The sequence below is a fragment of the Embiotoca jacksoni genome, unplaced genomic scaffold (assembly GCF_022577435.1).
Source record: "Embiotoca jacksoni isolate LCO1_2020_lvr unplaced genomic scaffold, fEmbJac1.0.p SCAF_25, whole genome shotgun sequence".
NCBI lineage: Eukaryota > Metazoa > Chordata > Actinopteri > Embiotocidae > Embiotoca > Embiotoca jacksoni.
The window spans coordinates 5,899,545-5,922,569 of NW_027185376.1; the positions used below are offsets into that span (position 1 = coordinate 5,899,545).

Sequence of the window (23,025 nt, forward strand, 5' to 3'; positions counted from 1 at the left end):
ATAATGCACAACTGTACAAGTTGTCTGAGCTAGCCTCTTATTACAAGATTTGGTGGTAACAGTAATTATGACGGGAGCAAAAGGAGGAAGTAAGGTTGCATAGTATAAAGTATGATAAAGTCTTAGTAGGGAGGCAGGTCGAGGTTGCCTGGTGATTCCCTACAGAGCGTACCCAGACCTAAATATTCACGCAGGGAATTTGGGTCTACGTAGGGAATCTTTTGTAATCGTTCATGCGAGCTTGGCGTTGACCTTCGACACTCTGTCACCGCTACCAGAGGTCCGCTTCCACCAAAGCGGTTTCCTCTAAACACAGTGGACTTAAAAAAATGATTTAAATGGACATGCCGCAACACCCGCAGCGGGACGAGGAGCTGAGCAGTTGGAGTTTTGTTTTTTTTACCAGTCACTGAGAGTTGATAAATGTTCCTCCCATGGTCATATATGTCGGTTTGATAAATGACTTTTTTCTGTTATTCAGGTAAAAGGATTTGTCGGTCCAAGGGCGGAGAAAACATTCAAATTTATCCTCTGGAGAGCCATTGGAAATAGAACTCTTTGCTGTTTCAGTATGAGGCAGTGTCGCAAGAAGGCTCGCCAGCAATAGTCGCCAATGTGTTTTTCATGTCTGCTTTTGCTCTTTGCCCGTCTTATTTTTCCAAAACAATCACTTTAAGTTAATGCGAGAGCTTTCTCTCCATGTGATGTTCCTGTGACAGATGCCTCGAGCAAAAGAAAAAAGGCAGACTGAGAAATTCCTCAAATCACTTTTGCAAACAATTTCTTCAAGAACAACAATCAACGTCCCGTTTCTTCCCGTTTGATGTTCCTCCTTAATCTCTGTATATGTCGTGCTTTTCATCTCGAGGTTCTTGCTCATTTTGGAAGCAGTATGAATGTATTTAGCTCAAAGCCGAGCATGTGAGTGCTGTTCTTAGAATCAGGTAAACACACACACACACACACACACACACACACACACACACACACAGGAAACACAGACAGGCGTGGAAAAAGCACATCCCTTGAAGCTTTTCTCTGCTTGTCTTTTTATCTCCACATCAAAAATAATACAGGGTAATCTCAAGACCCACATAAATATACATAATCATGAAATCGGGGCCTTCGCATTACCTTGTGACACGTTGTTCCGCGCAGCAGGTTTTTCACAGATCACTCGGCACATCTCCTCGCTGCTCCTCTCAACTCTATAAATAATGCCACCGCAGTGTAAACATTGCTGAGGGGGTCCTGTCACCCAAAGGAATTTTTTTATTTCAACTGCTGCAATGAATGCTGTTCAAAATCAGTCATGAAAATGTGAGCTGTGCCTCAGTTCCATACTACGAGTAGTACGAATTAAGTTTAGTGAAAGTACAGTGATTTTATAGTTTGTTAACAAAACAAAAATCGGTGTATTTTATAGTTTTGCATTGACAGGAAATGACCCAGTATGTGCTCTTACTTACTTTATTTACTTACTTACTGACTTTGTTAATTCAAGTTCACAAACAGAAAGCAAAAGATTTTCGATTTTCCTGGACTTTTATCCACCATCCACATTTAGTTTTAATTTCTTGCACCTGAAAGTAAAAGTGAAGCTCCTTCTGCGTCTCGGTGATGCATTTCATTTCGGGAAAAAAAAGGCTTTTTTTAACAGCAGGAAAAAAGCGTGTAGTGTAAGTGTAATTGATAAAACTGGCGCTATGTTCTTTAAGCACTTCCTTTGTTGTCCTTCCCTGCTCTCTGACATGACATACTGAGTCAGTCCGAGCACTCTGTACCCAGTTGCTTCACATTTAAAATGCTGCGTCTCAATGGAGTTTCATCTGAGACGTATTTGAACATGTTGCAGTTAGTTTTTTATTCATAAGAAATATTTAACTGATCTCAGTAACCCTGGTGTCTTTACTTCACCCATTCAGGTCACAGGTGGTTCTTTAATTGGCTTTATTTATTTATTTTTTTACAGCAAGGATACTCACTGCAAAGGGATTTATTGCTAAAGATGATGAATAAGAGGTGGCTCCCCTCTGCTTGAAGCATTTGGTGTGTTTTCATGCTAACTACAATCTACAAGCCTCAAGGCGCTAATTTGCATCCGGGACACCAATGGAAGGAAATTAACTTAAAAAGCTGGTCAGGCAGAAAGGCTGCTCTTGGAGCAGTACTCAAAATCAATGCTCTAGTTTATGTTTCACCAACTTTTACATCTTTTGAACATTTTCTTCACAAATTGTTTTATATTTTCCGATGCGAGAAAGCTCATAATTTCCATTTGTAAAACAATAAGATGCTGAATATTGGCAAGAGTCAAGAATCAAGTGCCCACTTTCGACAACCCTTGTTCTCCCAAACAATGACATTTAAGGCTGCTTAAAGATAAAATGTTAAATTTTTACACTATCTGTCACAACTCGACAGATAGCGTCTGTCATCCTTTTAAATTGTTATCAGAAGTGAAATACTGCACTGGCCTCCTTTCACAAGCGCGAGTTTGAGAAAGCTCCATGGTTCTGTCTCTTGTGAAGGCAAATCAAAGTGGTTTATACATTCTGTCCCTCATTCAGCTGAATGTCAGAAACACTCACGTGTCTCCCCTAAGACCTCATTATCCTCTTAATTTCCAATTATTTCAAAGACAAATGAGTACACCTGGCATCCCAGGCAATCCTGTCAGTGATGAGCACGGGAGATTGTGCCATCCTTGCCTCTCTCACTGGAGATAAATGGGATGATGATCAAAACCTTTTCTTTCTTTTTTTTTTCACTCAAAAAGGGCTAAAAAAAAAAAAATTCAAGTAGGACTTCCTTCTCATACCAGCGATTTCCCTTTCTTACACGGTCACTGTTGGGTTTTATGCTATCTGCCAGGTCCTGCTGGGCTGTTGTGATGCAGCTCGTTTGGTTGCCATTGAAACCGCATCTCCCTGGTGTTTCCTAACATGTGCGGTGCAGGCGTTCTGGAGCTCAACTGTTGGAGGGCCAGTTTCAGCTTTGTCCTGGGTTCTCCTTCATTAGTAATTAACCTCCAAGCATACAGTAAACACAAGAATTATTCAGAGTTAAACCACTGCAGTTCTGCAGCAAAGCAGACTTGTGTACCCATGGGGCCTCCAAAACAATTCAAGTGGAATAGATAAGAACTGGGGAAAAATAAAATTGTGTTGGGGAATTGCATTTGCCTGTCGGACGTAGATGAGGCTCGGAATTGCTTGATTGTGACACCATCCATACATAATTAAGTTTTGATGTGTTACCACCTATGGGCCAGAGAAATGCGATGCCCAGCATGTAAATGCTTGATCATGCCTGTGCACGGATAAGTAATTAACTCCCTCGCATTAACAACTCCTGGCCAAACCCCAGGCTACAAACCTGAACGTAATGTCGCTAATGCCTCAATTAGTTTTTGCACGATTTTGACTTTTTGTATTTTTTATCAGACTGCATATGTCACATTAAACTTTTACTCAGTAGGGATATAGCTTTTTAGAGGAGTGCGTGAGAGCCGGCATGTGTACCTGTGGGTATTGTAGCTGTTGAAAGCAACATGTTGAATAAGGCCCCGTGAACACGGTCAGACCCCCTACTGTGCTGACAGCTCACCGGCTCGCGTTAAACCCACAAGAGGCCAAAATTATCAAGTTAAAAACACACCATTTTCAATCAGTGCAGTAAAGCATGACTACCTACTGAGCGCAGGGACTGCACTTGTCACTCCACGTGTGCAGTGCATGTGACTTATTTCATGTTTACTCATTTAGACTGTTGTGATTTCCAACTGTCAGAGCGGTGGGGAGCACCAGAGCACCTGGATGAATTGTTAATGCTCCTAATGTGCTCGCAGTAATCAATTGTTTTGTTTACGGGGCTGCTGACAGTAGGGGAGGAATCACCACACTCCTACCAGCGAAAAGCTTTACAAATAGCTCACAGCTGCCTTCACTTGTAGCAATTTTAATATCAAACGTGCTCTTTCAGAGGACGAAAAACTCACGGAGCAACTGAGGGCAAATATACTTTACCTACACAGGTTTTCATTGTAGAGTAGGTGATGTAATCAGATTTTATAGCAACTCCAAAATTAACATATAATTCGTAGAACGTTTGATTATTAGTAAATGTGAAATATAGATTCATATTTTACAAGCGCTATGGCAAGACCGACACAGCAGGGACCGCAAGTCTGAATCTAAGATACAAAAATGTGCATCCAAAAACGAGCCAAATGAACAAAGCATACCGTACTCAGGCTGGTAATAAAGAGATTCAAAAAAGCTGCTGGGAAACCTCAACCTCTAAAAAAGAAAAGTTCTTTCCAAAGTTCTTCAAACACAAAACACCGCAAAACGTCACTGTTGTGGACTGTAAGAGTTTCTATTTTTTGTTGTTTATTTTATAGATGAAAGTTTTCTCATAAGCTATCCACCTGAAACTTACCAGTTTCAATTGGATAGCTTATGTGGAGAGACATTCACATCAGGGACTAATTAGTGCATAAAACCCTAATGTTGGAGGATGGATTCAGGTAGGAGGCTGTTTTGCTTATTCAGTAGTTGCAAAGCATTAAGTTCCTCACTCCAAAGAGAATTGCTGCTTCATTCTGGAGTGGCCCGTCGTCCCCTGGGGGTGTAACGCTGTTCGAAAGATTCATTCTGCGGTAAGACAGGGACTGTAAACTTGCATTAAAGCCACAGGAAATCTGCTGAGAGTCTCTGGAAGACCGAGTATCACAGACTTTGCATAGCTTTGTTGTTGAACAGCTTTTGAGGGAACTTCAGAAGAGCCCTGTTAACCCTACATAGTGATAAAAACACTCCAGTGACCAGGGTCAATCCCCAGCTGTAGCACTTTAATCTCAGGGCTGAAAAACAAACTGGTTGTATTTGTGTGTGCTCCTGGTTCAAATCATAGAACACGTCCCTGGAGCCTGGCTTTGTATTAAGGTTTGTCTCAGCAACTCTGAAAGGCGGACGAATTAGCGACCAGTGAGGTTGGGATGACGTTGAAGTTGGTAAAGTTTCAGTGATCAAAATACTGTATTTGGTGGTTAATGCTGACTGGTTAAAGGCTTCTCCAATAGGATGCAATGTCTTGAAACAATCCTCAATGTAGCATGGCTAGAGCCATCTATTCATGCAGGGAACATGTGGGTCTGGTAATGTCAGGCCACGGCACCAGCGAAGGGATAGTAACTTGAAGGGGTTAAACATGAACCAATAAACATTTTGGTCAAAAGTCCTTTTTCTGATGTCATGTATGTCAGAAGAGACACACCATGGTTAACAACCCACTTTGAGCAAACAGTTTTCAAGTTGTAATGAGAGATAACATGAACATATAAAACACCTCCATTGACTTTCACCCAAAACTAAATACTGAACTGATTTGAATTTGATTAAGAAAAAAGTTATTGAAGGTTGAAAGGTGCATTCACACTGGACATGAAATGAGTTTTAGAGGCAGTGCAAGCACATTAAGAGTCAATTCAAAAGAAAGACACAAAGTTAAAGATGTCCAATGACCATTTCTACCACCGGTGGTGCTATGGAGCCATGTTTACAAGCATTGTTCCAGTAATGGTTAGATCTTGTTGACGATCATAATCAAAGTGGCAGCAGATTGACACGATGCCAGCGACAGACGTGTTTACGATTCCCAGTGCAAATTCTAAAATAGCCGACATCATCCACCAAAAGAAAAAAAAAACCTGATTAGTGCTACCTCAACGAATGAACCTCCCATCTGTTTGCTTCTCTCGTCCCACAAGTACACCATGTGCTTTGTACTTGGCGCCAAAATACCACACAGCTGGGCAAAACAAATTTCAAGGTCAGGAAAATAGCAAACTGTTGGGAGCAATGCTTATATATATATCTATATATATATATATGCCCATCATATATTTTAATGAGAAACAGTGAATGTAAACTTAACCTCAAAGGAAAGAAAAAAAATTATTTTGCAACACAAAACTAAACATGTTTCAACTTTAGCATACGAATCTGTCCTGATTCTTTGATCTAACGAGTCGGATTCATTCAAGGCTCATGAGGATCTTTTACAGATGGGGGATTATGGAAAATTCTCCAGAAAAACAAAGACAAATTCTAACATTTATTTAACTTGACATCTCCCAGAATTTTTCTAAAATGAATTGTTGAGGCGTAATTATTCTATTCTAACACACTGACTGAATTACATCTTAGACGTACAATTTGCAGTTCATTCCGTGAGCATTAAGGAGCACATGAAGCCGTCTCATATTCATGAAGAGGTTTCAATTTCATGATGTAGCTTTATATTAGTCACACACTGGTGAAGAAAGTCAGCAGCAGGCTGTCCCCGCTCCTCCCCTGCATAACTTTTCAAGACTATCTAGGTCAGCTGTCTCACTGATGGTGCTGCTCTGAACCATGATTTCTAAGTTCTTCATTGTTTATTCTGTCATGTCATTTGAAATGATGTGTTACTGCAGAGGTGAAGCATTAAGCAGACAAATGCTAATCAACACTTTTTAAAGCCCTTTCCCCCCTTAAAGCAGGGCATGTAAAAGCTACACAAATCAGAATTATGTTATTCTATTTTCTAAACAGACTTATTTTCAAAGCCCGAATTCAAAGGCAAACAGTTTTCCCATTATGGCCTCTCAAGTGCCATTAACATCAGTGGAGGATGTACACTGATAAGTCACTTTGCATCTTAAAATTGAAATTCCAAACTTCTATAAAGTACTTTTCTTTTTTTCTTTTTTTTAATATTAAACAAACCTCTGCAGCCCAAACTTTTGGGTAAAACAACTTTAATGATCATGAGCTTGAATTTGAAAGGATTTTTAGTCTCTTTGATCTTTTATTTCCAGTTCACCTTCACATACTCCAGAGTCATGAACATTTATAATATGCAAAGCCCTCCTCCATTAAATCACACTCGATGTGAGAGCTTCAAACCGTCTTAGAAGCCTCTGACCTCAAACGCGATGAAAAGTAGCACTGGCTGGCTCTGCTGGCCCCGAGGTCTTACTTACACAGCCCACTGAAAAAATAAAAAATAAAAAATGAAAAAATATAGATATATATTTATCCTACACATGCACACCTTAGCTCTCCGCCAGTCAGATATGCAAAAATAAATACATCCATCCTTGACCTGATATGCAAAGTGCAATTAAAGCTGTTTTGGTATGCAAGCGCGCTCAGTAAACAAACCCCACTGTATGATGCACGGTTGCTCCTTTGAAAGATATGAGCATGTTAAGGGTGAAGGAGGCAGTAAAACATCATGAGAACCATCACCTGCTTGCAATAAGACTAGTATTTCCCTCAATAATCCATTCTACTTCTTTTGACAAAAGATAAAACCTTGGGAGCCATTTCCCCAACAAATATCCTCATTCGGCCTGTGAGATATTACCTCCTGCCTTATCTCAGAAACATATGGGCAGAGCTTTGATAGATTGTGGCTCCATAAGAAAGAAATCTTTATTCAGGGAGTGACGGTTTAATCCATGTAAACCTTTCCCGGTCGCTAACACTTATCTTACAATTCTTTTTTTTTTTTTTTTTTTGGTACAAAAGCTCAATTTGCCACTCCTCGGGAAACTTTACACTACTTTTTAATTAATTACCATTCTGATTTCATTTCTCAGCTAAAACTTGTTATGTAAGTGTCATGTTTGCTTAATTTCCTAACAAGTAACTAATTGCCACGAGATTAGTTTTTCCAGTCATGGATGAAAAATGAACAACCCCCCCCCCCCCCCCCCCCCCCCCCCTCTACCCACCCCTTTTAAAAAGCTTTATTCTCCATGAGATTTATCTTCCACACACAAATTGCATGCCTGTGGATGTGATAAGAACATGCTGGGCACAATAGAATGATGCCGCGTCAGCGGAGGAAATTATGTTGATTTCTTGTCATTAGTCTGGGAGGAGAGACTGCAGCGTAGCGTAAAGACCACACTATCCATTAGGGGTCAGATTCGATGCCTTCAAATCGAATAGGATCCTTAATCACACATGGCAAAATCGGCTAATTGTGCGACTAAATCGTTTAAATGGTTTCCTGCCTGAAGGATTCTTTATTGACGGGGACAGCGTCAACTGGTCCGAAGTCAGTTTGTGTATATTACAAAGTTTGATATGAAAATTTGCTGTTGGATGTCTACTGGATAGTCAAAGAGGACTTAAATCTGCGACCCTAAAACCTCAGCGTTTTGTCACGTGACAAAAATACATAAACAATATCAATAATGTATGTATAAAAAACATAGTCCTGGTTATAGTGATTTTCTTAAATAACAATGGATCTGTTGATTGCATTTTCTGTTTTTCCAGTAAAATCAGAAATGGCATCTCAAGATCTAAATGACATCTGAATAGTCCAAAATCCAACACATTCAATTAATTATGACATAAAAATCAGATTTTTAAGGCCTGGACCAGATAATATTTGACATTTCTGAATGAGAAATTTTGGCACAAAACATTAAATGGGTGCTCTGATGGTTTTGCCTTTAAGACAAACAAGTAGACAACAGCCCTCTAAGGGTGAAAGATACTTCTCATCGTGCTTTTTGCTTGTCTTTTTTTTTTTTTTTTTTAAACACCCCGGTCTGCCTGGTTAATTCATACACATTTGAAAAAGTTCAAACCCTAACTTACAGATCGTTTTACAATTCGGTACCTTCTCCTGCGATATGGAGGAAGCTATACATCAAAGCTCCCTTTTATCCAAAATTACCTTAAATTTCCAGGTCTTACTTGTTTACAAACACGGCCCTCCGGGGCAGCTGTGGTTATATTTTGTTGCCTGAGGAAATAACATTTTGATGGTTAAGGAGCCTGAGAGTCATCAGAAAGTTGCAGTTTTTTGGGCTATGTTTCCCTTGGCAACAACACCAGGAGAGAACGATTTTGTGAGGAATCGGAGAGAAGGAGGGTTGGGAGTAGCCTTGAGGATAAAAAGGAGAGAGGGATGATGTACTTTGAGGTTGACGGACAGCTCCTTCATTCACCTCATAATCAGATCATTTAGGTTTCAATCCAACACAATTCATGCACTTTAAAAATGCAAATACACAATGACTGGAACAGAAATCTAAGCAAAGAAATTTTTACTGGATGTCAGTTTGGGGAGCTTCTCTGTCTGCCTCTGGCTGACCTATGTGACCTTTGCCGTGGGCTCGCCTCAGGCTGCTCACAAATGTTGGAAAGATTTCTATGCCTGTCTTCCCATTTCAACCCAATTGTGAAAAAGACACACAAAAAAAAAACCAGCTACTCTGTGAGCAGAGGGGAAATAATGAGCAAGAAAAAGAACGAGACAGAGAATTGTTATAGAAAGTCATCATGTCATGCAGTACGAGTGGAGGTCTAAAATATTCATCATCATCCGTTCGTCTTTCTTAAGACCATCGTCAGTGTTTCTGAAGCATCCAACACCGAACAAGAGCACGGCAGGAAAGAGCAGTCGGAGCCGGGCGGAGATAATTTATACCGTTTCTGAAAGTTCTGAAGTTTGCGCCAAAGAACTTTTTGGTTTTTTGCCATCATCACGCACAGAAGAGCTCAAGAGTTTTGTTACAAAAAAAGATGCTCGTCGTTTGTGGCAGCAGCTGTACTTTACAGACGTAACTCTGGTTTACAAAATGCTTCACAGCAAAAAATGAAAACAGGAGAGGGCTCCTTTAACCCCCGGCTGATAAAATGCCAACCATTTTGAAGTTATGTTTTCTTTACTGCTCACAGTATTAAGTGATACATGGGAGGTGATTCTTTCTCCCATAATAGATGTAAATGAAAAATAAAAATACATATTCTAGTACTCTGAATGGTATTTCTCAGATGACATTTCCTACAGAGAAGGCTGGACTTTAAAAAAAAAAAATATTTTTTTACCCAAAGCAGAAACACCCATAAAGGAAAATGTTGTACTAAATGTGACTTTTAGTGTTCTACTTGGCATGTACAAAAGACTTAAGACTCTTGGCACAGACACTAAACAAACTTCATAATTAAAACAAAGGTTTAAGTGCAGTTAAAAATAAGTAAGCTACTTTTTGCAAAATACCAAATAACAACTAACTTAATTGCTCACTTCAATCTTTGTAGTAGGCTCTTTTGGTAGTTAGTCAACGGCAAATTAATGTGCTTTACTGTTTTATACTAAAAAGAAATGACACAAGATGTGTATTAAAGCTGCTAAAATGCAAATGTTAATAATTAACGAGAAACCAAAATGTTAGTCTAAAACTTTTGTACTTTTTTTTTGTTTTGTTCTGTTCTGCGAGATTTCCCTCGTGCTTTAATACCACTTTCATTCTTCAGTACAGTTCCATTTTTCCTTTTGCGTTGTGGGACCAACACCACATTTACAAACTTCAAGAGTTAAGTGCAGCATCAGTTCCTTAGCATTATATAAAGAGGGTACACTCATATATTTCCCTAAGCGGCCTCACTGCAAGCAGCATCACAGATGAACAAGTTAATGAACCAACACGAAGAGACACGCTCCTTTAGAGGGAGCCTAAAACACCCAATAAATTGGAAACCTGACCATGAAGAAGCCCCAGAGAAACTAGAAGAATAAAGAGGTTGCATTTTTTTGGCTCCAGAAAAATTCGTCTTTTGCCTTTGTGGTTAGCAAAACACCCTAAACACTGGAAGAGCTGCACGTTTTAAGATTAGCTCAAACGATTTTGAAAGATCCCATTCATTGTTTTCTGGCTGTGATTGAATTTTAAAAGTCATTTTGTACCACCTTGCCTTCTTTCAGTTAGAAACCCCCCAAAAAACTTCAAAAAAGTGACGCTATGGCCGATTTCCATGAGCCTTCAAAGCAACCACATGAAATTAAAAACACAAAGCACACTGTAAGCTCATTTGACTGGAGGTGTCATTGTTGTGTATATGGCTGCCTCAGCAACATCCTCTGCCTGGTGATTCACAAACACCTCTGGTGATACCTCCCACAGTAACGATTGAATGCTGCTCTGTATATCCATTCTTTGAGGAAGAAGACAAATGTACAATTTCTTTTCACATATCCACTCATATGGATTTCAGGACTTTATTGAGCATTAAAAAATATACACCGAGGAAAATATCAATTTTCCTTTTCCTTTCCCCCATATTTATGTTTTTCCATTTTAGAATCTGATTTAATACTTCCAGATGAACGACCCATGATCCAAATCCATAAAATGAAAAAAACAAAACCAAAAAAAAGTTCGACAGTAGAAGTTGAAAACCACTGAAACAGTTTGAAAGTCATTTCTGTTTGTTCGTATCGTTCATTGAAAATCGGAAAAAACGGATTTCAAACAGATTTTGGTTTGAACAGGAGGGAAGTCACCAAACTAGGTCGTCGCAGCTGACTCTGCCTCTCCGTAGAGTTCTGCTAGTTTCTGGAACTCGGGTCCCCAGTCGTCCAGGTAGTTATAATCCTGCTCCGACTGCGTGCCGGGAGTGTCTAACGGACTGATGGATCCCGTGGGCGAGCCCTGACCCTCGTAAGCGTAGGTCTGAAGGGAGTCGTAGGGCGGCACGCTGGTGTCCACGTCGGCCTCCACCAGTCTCTGCCTGATGAATTCGTGCACGTCCACCTGGTCCACGTCCGCAGACGGGCTCCGATGGTTGCGGGGCGGGCCGCAGTGTTTCCTCGCCTCCGGGCGAATGTCTCGTCGGAACTTGAGCTCCTCGGCGGCGGCGGGGTTACGAAGAGCGATGATGTCGAAGGCCTCGGTGTCCTCCTCGCCTCCGCCCTCGTCGTCATAGGTGACCACGTTCTCTCTGATGTCCTCCTCAGAGATGATGAGGGGCTCCTTCTTGCTCCGCCTCAGTGTGATGAAGAGAACCACGATAGCTGCGAGACAGAAGAGCATTTCTTGTAGTATCACCGCTTACTTAAAAAAAAAAGAAAAAAAAAAGAAGAAGAAGAAGAAGAGCACATCTGAGGATAAAAACCGCTAAATAACGTAACGGTGAACAAGAGGCGATTCCAATTCCGACTCAATAACTTCCTAAAGTAATCTGACGTAGACAGACAGAAAGAGCTTTCCTCAACAATTAAACTTTACAATGCGAAGCCGTGTTTTTATGCTAATACGAATCCCCGCGCATGAGAGCCTGTGTTTTCTTAATTCATAACTCCTGACAGACAAACACGCTGTGCTTATTACTAAACGGCAAATCCAACAAACACCAGCCCATTTCATGTGCATCTTTATCGGATTTTCCATCAGGACACTAAAACCGGCCGAGCGTTGAAGAGCCGTGCGTCAATAATGCGCATTAACCGTCATCGGCGTTGAGGGCCCGATGCTTCTTTGAATGCGAGCTGTCGAGACGATGACAACAAACGTACGCGTTAGAGTCATCCGTGGAGCAAATTCCGCCTCGCGTTCAGCCGAAATGCCGAGCGAGGAGGAAGCCATACGGAGGTTACGTCTCAATGCGATGATCTTATAGTTCGAGGTGAGTGGAAAGAATGAGCCAGCTGTTGCGCATCACTCTGCGAAACAGCTCAGATGTTTGACATCGCTGGACTGTTTTACACTACACCCAACCGCGTCAGCACAATTTGCTGCTAAAATGGCTCCGCCGGCAAGTAGCCTACGGTGCGAAACGTCTTTTCCTCTTGTTAATGAAGTCATGAAGTCGAGTAATATTTGATGACACGCTGCGGCCGGGGAACTTGTTCCGACGACTAATGAGAGTTCTGCTTCTTTGGGTTAATGATGACCTCTCAGCGAGATGTTAGCGCTAACATCTGTTTCATAAAATGGGCATCAGTGAGGGAAGAGCATTTACAGCTGGGCGATATCTAAAAGGAGTTCATTAAGCTACAGTTTATTAGCGAAGACCAGCGAGATGGATCGATGTCCCCGCAGAGGCATCGAACGACTCGCAGTCGTATCGCACGTCAGCAGGTTCAAAGGAACCAAACAAGGGAAATCTGACTGATGAAATGCCTTTTTTTTGAAGGGTTATAAAACGGGTTTTTGTACGTCCAGCTGCTATACGCAATGTCGATGTAAACAACAGCCGTCTACTGTGCAAGATCAGCCTCCCGATGAGACGACCGTATGACACACACAAGGTGAGAGACAGGAAGCTGGTGGTGTTAGATAAACAGGAGGTATAGGATTCAGCTTTCATAACCTCAAAGACGCATTGATGCATTTGGCTAATCTAATGTATTTACTCAAGCGGTACTGCTTTTTGTATAGATATTGCGGTGGCTTTGGCATGCTGTAAACAGACTATAAAGCAGTTTCCAAAGGGAAGATTTAAGCCTCAAAGACGGCTTAGACTTGAGGTGCATTGACACCCAGCTTGAGCTTTTTAGTCAAGCACTGGAGACTTTATTCCTTCAGTTTACCGAGGAAAGTAAGAATAACCGCACTTAAACCAGCGGGAGCACTGAATAAGTGTGCCGTAATAGATTGAAAACGCGAGAGTGCTTTAGTGCTTTATCAGAACTAAAAATCGGAAACAACTACAATAAATAAAATCCCCCTTTTTTTTTTAGAGCCAGGTTTTTATGGGTTTATAGCCCCCAGAACAAAAATATACTCGCATATAACTGACCAGGGATCTAGTCTCTGAGAAAGTAACGTTGATTTCTTTCAAGAAATCTTTTCTTTAACTTAGCAAAGTAGTTTTGGTGCCAAACTCCAATGTCTTTTCCTTAAACCTACTGAGGCTAGATCAAGTTAGGTTTAAATTAACAAAATCACTTTTTTTTTTTTCTTTCTTTTGTCCCATATACTAAACCATGTGTTTTTGTTTTTTTTAACGCGAAGGGAAGGCAAAATGTGACGGTGACACAGTATGCAGTAGTGGACAAACACATTTTTCCCCCCATAATGGGTTGCAAATCTGAAAATGCAGGGCCAAGAATATAACTTTTTAAATTGACAGCATAATGAAAACTGAACTGAATTACTTATGATGCCACAAGCAACCGTGTGTCAAGTTAAATGTAAAAGCACACTTTTCCATTATGGTTTTTGATTAATGAAAATAGATTGACTGTACCCCAAGACACCTTATGATTAAAGTAATTACACACAGATTCATCTTTCCACATATGTTTCATTGTGTTTCCATGCTTGTGTCGTAATGAAATGTCCCCTGAAAGGCATCTGATTAATGTATGCAAATCAAACTACATTCACATTCCTCCATGAGGAGAACTAGAAAATAAACTTTTTTTTTTCTTCAAAATTTCATCTTAATGCACATGTTGGAGCTGGTATATGTTTCTCCACTTCCTCCTTCCACTATCTGCAGTTAAACACCTCATTGTGGTTTGGAGGTAAACAACCTGAATATAAGGAGTAAAAAATGTTCTCATTCATCAGACTGCACTTTCAACAGTTCATAATCTACTTGCATTTGTAGTATATCCCCATCCACTGACTGTACACACACTATTGTAATAAACTCTCTGCATTAATGCTCCCTCAATGGTCCATTCAGGTCATTTCATACGCCAAGCCAATACCAGCTAAGGTCTAACTGTTGCTCGGTACACCACTTATGGCACCGGGGAGCAATACGCCAGTCTACAGATATCTGTTTGCTGAACTAGAAGCTGTTACAGAGGTTTAATTTATGCTGCATCTCTGTCCAGGTTCTGGATGATTGTATTTGGGGTGCTAGAGGACTATTGTATTGTAAAATGATGTGTCTAATCCAAACAAGGGGCTGTTCCTAGTAACTCCCAGAGGGGCCTCAAACGTCAGCTCAAAAAGAGCAAAACTTATGGTACATAAGGAAACACATTCAAACGAGATGAATGCAGTCTTTTAAGTCACTTGTTTGTCTTGTAGTGGTTTTCATATCAGCACATGACAGCACTTATTTTCTATCTGTATGCAAGCCGTGAAATTCATGACATCAAACCAGTTTTAAAACAGCTGCATATTGTAGAGGTGGCTTATATCTGAGCAGTAAAGTCCTTGGAAAATGATCTTTACGCAACCACACTGATGTTGTGATATTGTACTGAGAAGGAACAACTTTAGGGTTATGGTATAAAATAAAACCCTCAAATTGACACAAATGTTAAATTGTACTAAAGACGTGGTATTGCAACCACTGCAAATATTTTTTCTATGTTGATAAAACAAACTCTGATGAGTTTATTCACATTAAGCAGACTAGAAATAGAATTGCAGTTTATTATGGTTGAATTTATAATCCATTTCATCGCTTAACGCCATTAGTACTGCAACACTGGATCATTTTCTTTGCACCTACATTAGTATTTGAAACCAAATCTAAACGTTGATTTCCTTATGAATATTTAAAGTTATTGAAGTTGTGTGTAAAGGCCAGAATCAGCTGAGTCGGCCCGGTGATGGTTTGTAGCCCTTTCTGGTTTCCTGCAGGTTTAATTAGGACGGCATAATAGAGGCATCAGAGATAAAGTACGGACATTAATCGGACCAACGGAAAACAATCGGGCGCAAACAAATCACACTGACATGCAAAGTAGAGCCAGAATGTAAAGTGTGAGTCTTTTGGAAGTGGTACACTCATAAGCTAACACATTTTCTAGTCAACCAACTGGCTTTTTATGTATTTCTAAGAACAGCCTCACTCTCTTTTTTCTTGTATGACATGTTTTAAAAAAAATTATTATCACACATTAATTCATCAGTAAATATGCAAACTATGTTTAATATTTATTTCAGCCATGAGCATTTCTATTTGGGTCCACAGCGATCAGGAAGCTGTTCGATCAAACAATGAGTAATTCAATTTAAGACGAGCCTTCCAAGTATAAAAAAAAACTTTTCAGCACCTCAAATTTCTCAGTTCTCCATAACCCCTGGAGGCCCTCGGTGGTATTGCACTTTAAGGAACTTATGCATTGGCTTTATTTTTTAGACGCGGAAGCGACGTCCACTTTAAATCTCTGATCAGTCTCTGATCCAGATACATATTACATGTTAATACCAGGTGTAAACACGCCCCAATTCACACGGGGATACTTAGCTTTACAACACAGACAGAGAATAACGTTGGGTAAAAGAGGTGCGTGACATTGCAGCAAAAGTCTCTAGTGGAATTTAAATGGCGAATATTGCAGTTACTTAGCTATTTCTTCATTATAGCCGGGATGAAAAATGGTGCAGAGATGGGAAATTGTGAAAAATGGCACAGTCACGTCAGATGACAGGATGTTAAATGGACTGGAATCTGATTTCTTTTTTTCTTTTCGGACACTGACCCACTGACAAACTTTCTACCCTCTCGGTGTGACCCTCCGTCCAGCTGACCTACTGCATGTGTGAGACACTGGACTTGGAAATGGAAACGCAAAATGTAACGCAGGTAAAAGAAAACGGAAAGAAAAGGGGGTGTTGCTGTTTCTCCCCGTTTGCCTTCTCTCTCTCTGTCCTTATAGGATCTGCCTTGTGTTGATGATTAGTGATTCAGCATGTGTCTCTCACTCGAGCACCAAACAGTAGTGATGGACCCTTTGTTCGCCTCAGCCAGAGGCTTTGGCATGGAGGAGGAAGAAAGCCAGTATGAATATGCATAACCTTCACGCACTAATGTCCACAGACAATCAGTAAAGCGAGGAGGGGAAGAGAGGAGCTGCGTTATTACAGTTGTGTCCAATCATTTCATGCTGCAGTTTGGTTGTGCAGAGACAGAAAACTGTCTGCACGGCTTCTTGCAACCACGTCTGACAGGAAATTGTTTACACGGGTGAATCTAATGAGTTCCATTTGAATCATTTACTTTGACTTTCTGCCATGTTTTCAGAAGTTTTCCCACCGCTAATATCTTGTTTTGATCTGACCTGCAACGCCGGCTTGTCCGCTTTCCAAATTCGAAAGGACGAGATTTTAATCTGCGAGTTTATCATTCGCCGTTGCTGCGAAGGCCGGTCGCCATAGTAACGGGGCATGCATCATCGTTGACAGGAAGACGTGATGTTGCGGGCGCCCCGGCGCCGGAGAAGCCCTCTATGTATTCTCACAGTATTTCTGATCGTGTTTTGTATTCATGGTGCGTAACGCATCCTTCACACGTGAAATCAACAACGGCGGTATCTGTGTTCGGCTGGCACCACGTTCCTCCGTGCTTGTCCTATGCTCCTCTGGTCACAACGTGCGATGTCAAAAAAAGAAGAAAGAAATTCAGTTGTAAAAAAACAACAGATTTGAACAGAATTTTCCGATGCGAGTTGAGCAGCCTCGAACTCAGCGAGTTCCCGTCTCCTCCGGCCCGAGTGTCCTCAGTATTCTCTCTGTTGCGTGCACCTTCTTACTGAATCACATTGACCCTGCACTCTCCATTCCCCTCGTCTTTGCTGTCTTTGTCCTCACCGTCTTCGAGTCACCTCTCCTCCGTCCTTCTTCGCGTCCTCTTTCTTTTCCTTCCGCTCTCCAACTCTCCCTCCGCCCTCATTCCAAATTCTACCTGTGTGCCTCGCATGTCTATTCATCCCTCTCTCCTCCTCTGCCCTTGTCACACCCTTTCAAACCACTCCACTCTGCCTCTATGGTCCATCTCCTCCGTCCGTGGCTTCGGGATGTTTACCCCCTGGGCACCCCCCACCCCCCGCTGTAGTCCCCGCAGCGGCTGTCCCAACTCACCCAGCAGGATGACGATGCACAGCAGGATGGCAATCAGAGCCCCCGTGCTGAGACCGGCCGAGGAAAGGAATGCCTTGTCTTGGCACATCCGGATCTTGCCGTGGCGCTGGCACGGGCACACCCGCAGGGTCAAGGTGCTGGTGCCGCTCAGCGACGGCTCCCCGCCGTCCCACACCACGATGGGCAGCTCGTACAGCTCCTGCGTGAGGTGGTTGAAGCGGCGGCGCCTGGCAATAATGCTGGCCGTGCTGTCTGTAATGAAAAAAAAAAGAAAAAATGCATTGTTGAGGAAAATTATACCCCCTTGGCTAAAATGACTAATTGATGGTTTTCGTTTTCTTCTCAGTCCCGAACCTCTTTTCAGTGTGGCCAGCAATCACCTGTTTACGGTTAAGAATCTTCAGCTAAACAGAAAAAAAAAAACCATTCAGTTCATATTCACCATTGTAAATTGGATTTTTTTTTTTGGGGGGCTTTTGAAGTAGCTCAAGCGACTCGATTTCTGCGTCTGCAGCTTCCCAGTGTGCCAAGGCTAATTCATTTCAAAGGTGTTGGTTTACTATTTTAATGCACTGCAAAGGAGCAGTTCACCTCAGACTCTGCAGAAACACTTTGGTTAATGGAACATATCATGCAGATAAACAGAAATAAAAAGGGTGAATTTGTAGAAGAAAATAGGCAAATAATATGGATCTCTGTGAGGAGGCTGTATGACGAGGTTGAGCAAAGAGGATGAGGCGAATGAACATGCAGATAAACACAAACCAAGAAATGAGGATCGAAAATTGGATTATTAGGGGATTTTTTTTGTTTTTGTTTTAGTGCTCTCTCTCCATGGTAGATTTTACATTTAACCTAAATCCATACTTTGCGATGAACTGTAGTCGTACTCATGTCCATAAACATATTCTCAAGGAAAGATGTTTTGAATTCTTCAAAAATAAAGCCACAATAGGTAGCCATATTTGGATGTATTCGTCATAAAGACGTGATATCAGAAACACGCATAGCTGTATATCCCTGTAGTCAACTGACCTTTAGTTCGACTTCAATCGATTGTGGAACTACAGAGAGATTATATAACGTGTACTCTGTACATACAGTGCAGATTATGGATTACTTCACACTGTATGACATGTAGACAGAGGAAAAAGGGAGAGTACATTTATTTCAACCACAGTACACAGCTAAGAAAGAGAAAACAAACTAACTCCACCAGTGACATCCGCTGGGGAGGACCGCTGACAGAGATACCATTAGACATCTGGTAGTATTTATGGTCCAGTTGCCAACCATTTTCAAAAGCGAGCCACTGCACTGCAGCTGACTCTGCCCATCGAGTGTTTGTCTTTCATGTGTTGGCACCATCAACACAAAGGGAGTGCTGTCAGAGTGCTGGACATTTTCTTCAATGGAAAAAACAAAGAAACTGGAGCATCAGAAACCTCAATCTATGTTTGTACACGGGCAGTTATGTCATGTATTGTTTGAGGAGTTATTTTTCAGAGCTTGAAAGGAGGACATTTCAGTTGAATGTTTTTCACGGGGAGATGGCTGTTATTGGTGATTTAATGCAGCGGGGGGTGGGGGTGTCCAAGTCCAAGTCCAAGTCCAACGAGCGTGAGCTACCAGGAGCTCGTCACCCGTTTCTCAGTAGTAACAATATGCAGTGTTTCTCATACATCGACTTACTTGGCCGAGCCGCTTGGGTATGTTTGGTGATCCAGTTCAGCATTTCTTTCATATATTTATTTTTATCCCGTTCCAGGAGAACGGCAATATCAACGCGATCGATTAACAAGTGGACAATGTCCCCTCGCTCCCTTCAACTGTGTCTGCTACGCACCGGTCGGTCAGTGTGATTAGTCATCAGATTATATGGTCATAAGGTACATTTATAACGGCCTATACAGAGCAATAAAGACGCAGCGGTTGGACTTTTAGGGTTACGTGGATAAATGGAAGTATAACATAAAGGTATATAATAAAATCCAGAATCATAATCACAAATAATAACATTAATATGCTTTCAAAGCAGCAGCTACTTGATCCTTGCTGTCCAGTTGACTCCACACGCCCGTGTGAGTCAGGTACCTGGATGAATAACTTAAGCCTCACTTGACTGACTGACTACAGACTTTGTCGATGACACGCTGCACGCCGCGGATATATATATATATATATCACACCATATTTATTTAAAGTTCTATAAAATGCTGAATCGTGCACGAGGGCAACCTCTTCATTCCGCCCGGCGAAAAACACCTCCGCCGCGCTGCGCTACCGTGCCGCTGCCGCTCTGAGACCTCGCCTCCCTCCCACTCCAATCTTCGCTCCATCTACGAATAATTATAATGATCGACAGTCGGAATGACAACACGTACTTCGAGCTTTATTAAGTCAGACTCCCAGTATCACCGCATCAGCAAGCAGATGGGTGGGTGTGTGGGTGTGTGGTGGTGGTGGTGGTGGTGGTGGGGGGTGGGGGATTGAGAGATACAAATAACAAGGAAGAGAGATGGGGAGTTTGGAAGATGAGAGGAGAAGAAAAGGGGGGGTGGGGGTTGAATAGAGGAGGAGTGTGTGTTTGTGTACGAGTGAGCCAAAGAGAGGGGGAGTAGTGAGAACGAAGAGAGACAAACAGGCTCTGTGTGTGAGCGGTGTTCGGCCATCGCCGCCTTTTTATTTTTTTTATTTTTTACACACTTTGAAGCACAGATCCGCTGCGGCACGGGTCCTCGTGCCGACCAACAGCGAGGAAGTTCAAATCAATTACGTCACGCAAATTCCACACGAAAACCTCCTCTTGTCTCACAGGTGGGCGGACGAGAGCGGCGCGCTCGCCGACGAGCGCCGCGGTGAGGACGGCGGCCATCTACAGCCTCCCTGCATCCACATAAGGAACAGACACGGCACGAGTCAAAGGGGTCACAGTTGAACTGTGTTGCGACGTTATCTGGGGAGGACGATGGGATCACAAGCGACACTCGTCTGTTTTTTATTTGTATTTTTCTAGCACATAAAAACGACACACATCGCTGTTAATTTCCATGTTTGTGAGGTTCCGTACGACCCTGCGGAGTCCTCCCCGCACGGCCTTCATGAAGCTCGAAAACACCAATGAGCCACTAGCTGGCAAATGGCCTCATTTCTTTTCCCTTTTCCAGAAGCATTAGCATGATGGGAAGTACGACTTGCATAACTTTTGTATCACTTATGCATTCCAGTCTCTCCATTTTCAAGATATGAAGTTTTAGTTAGAATTCACAGCGGCATATTTAACAAAAAAAAGAAAGAAAAAGATCTAGGTTGACGTGCAGAAATCCGGAGAGTGTGTGGGAACAGTTGGAAGTCAGTTATGGTCTCCGGAGTCACTTTTAACTCTTGCTGATGGTTATAGGTTGTTTACCAGAAAGAAAACAAACATTTTATACATGTTTATGTCTTTGATTTTGAAGGTATTTGCCATGCAGTGAATGCAGATGTCTTTGTTCACCCGCTGACCCTCCTCAGTACACAAAGAAGTGCGATGAAAAAGCAAGCCGAAAATATATCCACAATAGACACACGCGACGCAACCACGTCTCTGCAGACTTCACACTTGCCTACACATGCACTTAGCTGGGTTCCTTGTGAACTTCGGTGGGTGTGTGTAGGTGCCGCTGATGCGATTCAGCACGAACCTTCTTTACAGTTGCACACTTTGAGCGTAACATACAGTGAGTGTTGTTCGGGGAGGCACATGGAGTGGGTCAAACTCTTAAATTCAGGCAGTTTTTTTTTTTTTTTTACATTCACAGGTTGCAAATATCAAGAAAATGTATGTATTGTTTAGCAGGTATTTAAGTCTACAGTTTTTAATACATGTGGTGATACATTTTTGTTGTTATCTTTATACATTAATAATTTAATATATTTTTTTAAAATGCGAGAGAATCCATGACACCGGATAGTTGCTATAGAAAGTGTACGAGTTGGACTGAGTATGGTAGTCCTCAACATGTCCTGTAAATCAAAACATTTAGACAATAATCTCGCCATACCTTTTCTTTAAATAAAAAAAAGCTCCTGTCAAGACACTTGAATTTTGTTGAAACAAAGCAGTTTATAATTAACCAGAAAACCGTAATGATCCTAAAGAGTCGATATTGTAGGAGTGCTTACGTACTCCAGTTTAACATTCGCACATGCTACACTGATGAGGCTTACTATACTACAGCGGAGCCCAAGCTAACCAGATTAGTATTTGTTGGCCAGCAGTTAACAACCACAGCTTTGTGGGCTGATTGGAGCTAATGCTCTATTTACAAAGATCAAACGGTTGATCTACAGTGTGCCACAGTTTTTCATATTGACCGGACTACTCGATTAAATGGCAATCCGCAAAAAAACACGCTACGGTCGACTGAGGAAGCGCAGACGATCGTTTCTTTGGTTGCCAACAAACGGTTCCAGCAAGTTACATCACGGTAGTTTCACACAGACGAGTGCCGGGCATCGAGTTGAGTAGACTGACGCCGAGCCGGTGCCATGATGAAAAAAAAAAAAAAGAAAAACACGTCTCGTACCAACCTGAACTCTACCAGACACAAATACATGCTTGTATACTGTTTCACGCATCGCCCATCTTGAATATTGATAAATGACTCGGCGTTCTTCCAAAACTAATATAGTTTCTTTGAAGAAAAATAACAGGCCTGTCATGCAGAATACCAACACCTTCTCCTTTAATAGAAGCCCCTCCATTCAATAAGGATTAGGCTGACTCAGCAAGGCTTAGTTTAACACAACATGCCCGGAAGTGACAACAGACATCAGTTTGTGTTTGCTTTGTGCTGCTTGTTTTTGCCCACCGGTCCCGGTATATATTCATCACACCGTCAGGTTGTGTTTTAAGTTCATTTTGTTTTTGGTTTGTTTACTTGCTGTAATAATCAAAAGTTTTAGAGACTGGCGAGTACTGTTGTGTTTTTGCTTTTATGCAGGAACAAATTGATTCGCGCCTCCGATTGCAACTGCACGAAGATAAAGCAAATGCATAACAATAGTGGTTTATTTAATTTTCTTAGATTAAACCATCACGTAATTAGGAATAATAACAGGAGCATTAAAAAGGAAGACAAATGAATTATGCTGATGTGAGATTGTGACAATTTCAACCTGTTGTTTGTGTGTTGACCAAGCCGGCGCGCGACAGACTGCTCTGCCCGCGACACAAATTATGCTGTGTCAGCAGATGATAGGTGTTTGGAAATCTAGAAGTGTTACAGCCCACTGCGAGTGAAGTGTGAATGACATAAAAGCTAATTAAACGTCCCACATATCAATGGCTTGACAGCGCTTCTTTCAACACAGCTGATTAACTGTAATATTAGAAGGTCCTCTGTATGCACACTGGA

At 41.6% G+C, this 23,025-nt stretch overlaps 1 protein-coding gene across 2 annotated transcripts in view; it reads right to left on the reverse strand.

Annotated features, from left to right (window-relative positions):
- Nucleotides 1-11,035: 11,035 nt before the first annotated feature.
- LOC138204486 (cadherin-18) overlaps nt 11,036-23,025 on the reverse strand; it is a 143,894-nt gene continuing 131,904 nt past the window's right edge. For both annotated transcript variants that reach the window (XM_069159793.1, XM_069159792.1), the window contains exons 11-12: nt 17,627-17,878; nt 11,036-11,868 (exon numbers count right to left, since the gene is read on the reverse strand). In XM_069159793.1, coding sequence (XP_069015894.1) covers nt 11,363-11,868; nt 17,627-17,878 — 758 coding nt within the window. In that variant the 3' untranslated portion in view covers nt 11,036-11,362. The remainder of the gene's footprint in view (nt 11,869-17,626; nt 17,879-23,025) is intronic.